At 45.0% G+C, this 952-nt stretch overlaps 1 protein-coding gene across 1 annotated transcript; it reads left to right on the plus strand.

Annotated features, from left to right (window-relative positions):
- Positions 1-131: 131 nt before the first annotated feature.
- LOC102886211 (nucleolin-like) lies at positions 132-931 on the plus strand. Its single transcript, XM_006925230.3, has 2 exons — positions 132-396; positions 564-931. The coding sequence occupies exons 1-2, from the start codon at positions 147-149 to the stop codon at positions 638-640; spliced, it is 327 nt and encodes a 108-aa protein (XP_006925292.1). The 5' UTR covers positions 132-146; the 3' UTR covers positions 641-931.
- Positions 932-952: the final 21 nt, after the last annotated feature.

Genomic DNA, 952 nt, shown 5'->3' on the forward strand with positions numbered 1-952 from the left:
TGGTTCAGGTTATCAGTAAAACCGGTTTCAGCTTTCCATAGAGAGCTACTCTTGGTTTTTTCTCAATTGAGCAAGGCTGCTTTCTGTGGGATCACTGTCCAGCATGTGAGGTTAACTTTGCACTTATTCTGTAACTCTGCTTTATAATGGGTAATTTCTTTCGGTGTTTTAGGTTTGGGTTTGTAGACTTCAACAGTGAGGAAGATGCCAAAGCCGCCAAGGAGGCCATGGAAGATGGTGAAATTGATGGAAACAAAGTTACTTTGGACTGGGCCAAGCCTAAGGGTGAAGGTGGCTTCGGGGGTCGTGGTGGAGGCAGAGGCGGCTTCGGAGGCCGAGGTGGTGGCAGAGGTGGCCGAGGTGGATTTGGTGGCAGAGGCCGGGGAGGCTTTGGAGGTAAGCAGCATAGAGGGCTGGCTACCTCTGTGTATACACTGGACAGCACGTGGCACATGCACTTCAGAACTTGGGTCCTTAAATTAATTATTGCTAATCACTCTGAGGAGGGGAGGACTCCTTGCAGCTTTGCTCTCGTTCTTTAATGATGTCTTGCCTTCCTGCAGGGCGAGGTGGCTTCAGAGGAGGCAGAGGAGGCGGCGGCGACCACAAGCCACAAGGAAAGAAGACGAAGTTTGAATAGTTTCTTCTATCCCTGTCTTTCCTTCTTCCATTTGAAAGAAAGGACTCTGGGGTTTTTACTCTGTTACCTGATCAATGACAGAGCCTTCTAAGGACATTCCAAGACAGTATACAGTCCTGTGGTCTACTTGGAAATCCATATAGATAACATTTCAAGGGAGATACCCTGTTGGTTTTGACTGGATATTCATATAAACTTTTTAAAGAGATGAGTGATAGAGCTAACCCTTATCTGTAAGTTTTGAATTTATATTGTTTCTTCCTATGTACAAAACCATTTTTTTCCTACAAATAGTTTTGTTTTTTTTTTTTT

Source organism: Pteropus alecto, unplaced genomic scaffold, assembly GCF_000325575.1.
Source record: "Pteropus alecto unplaced genomic scaffold, ASM32557v1 C18166395, whole genome shotgun sequence".
NCBI classification, from domain to species: Eukaryota; Metazoa; Chordata; class Mammalia; order Chiroptera; family Pteropodidae; genus Pteropus; species Pteropus alecto.

Bases quoted from the DNA above. Each gene is read 5' to 3' on its own strand.
- LOC102886211 (XM_006925230.3), top strand. From the start codon at position 147: ATGGGTAATTTCTTTCGGTGTTTTAGGTTTGGGTTTGTAGACTTCAAC. The intron at 397-563 runs GTAAGCAGCATA...GCCTTCCTGCAG, and splicing joins AGGCCGGGGAGGCTTTGGAG to GGCGAGGTGGCTTCAGAGGA.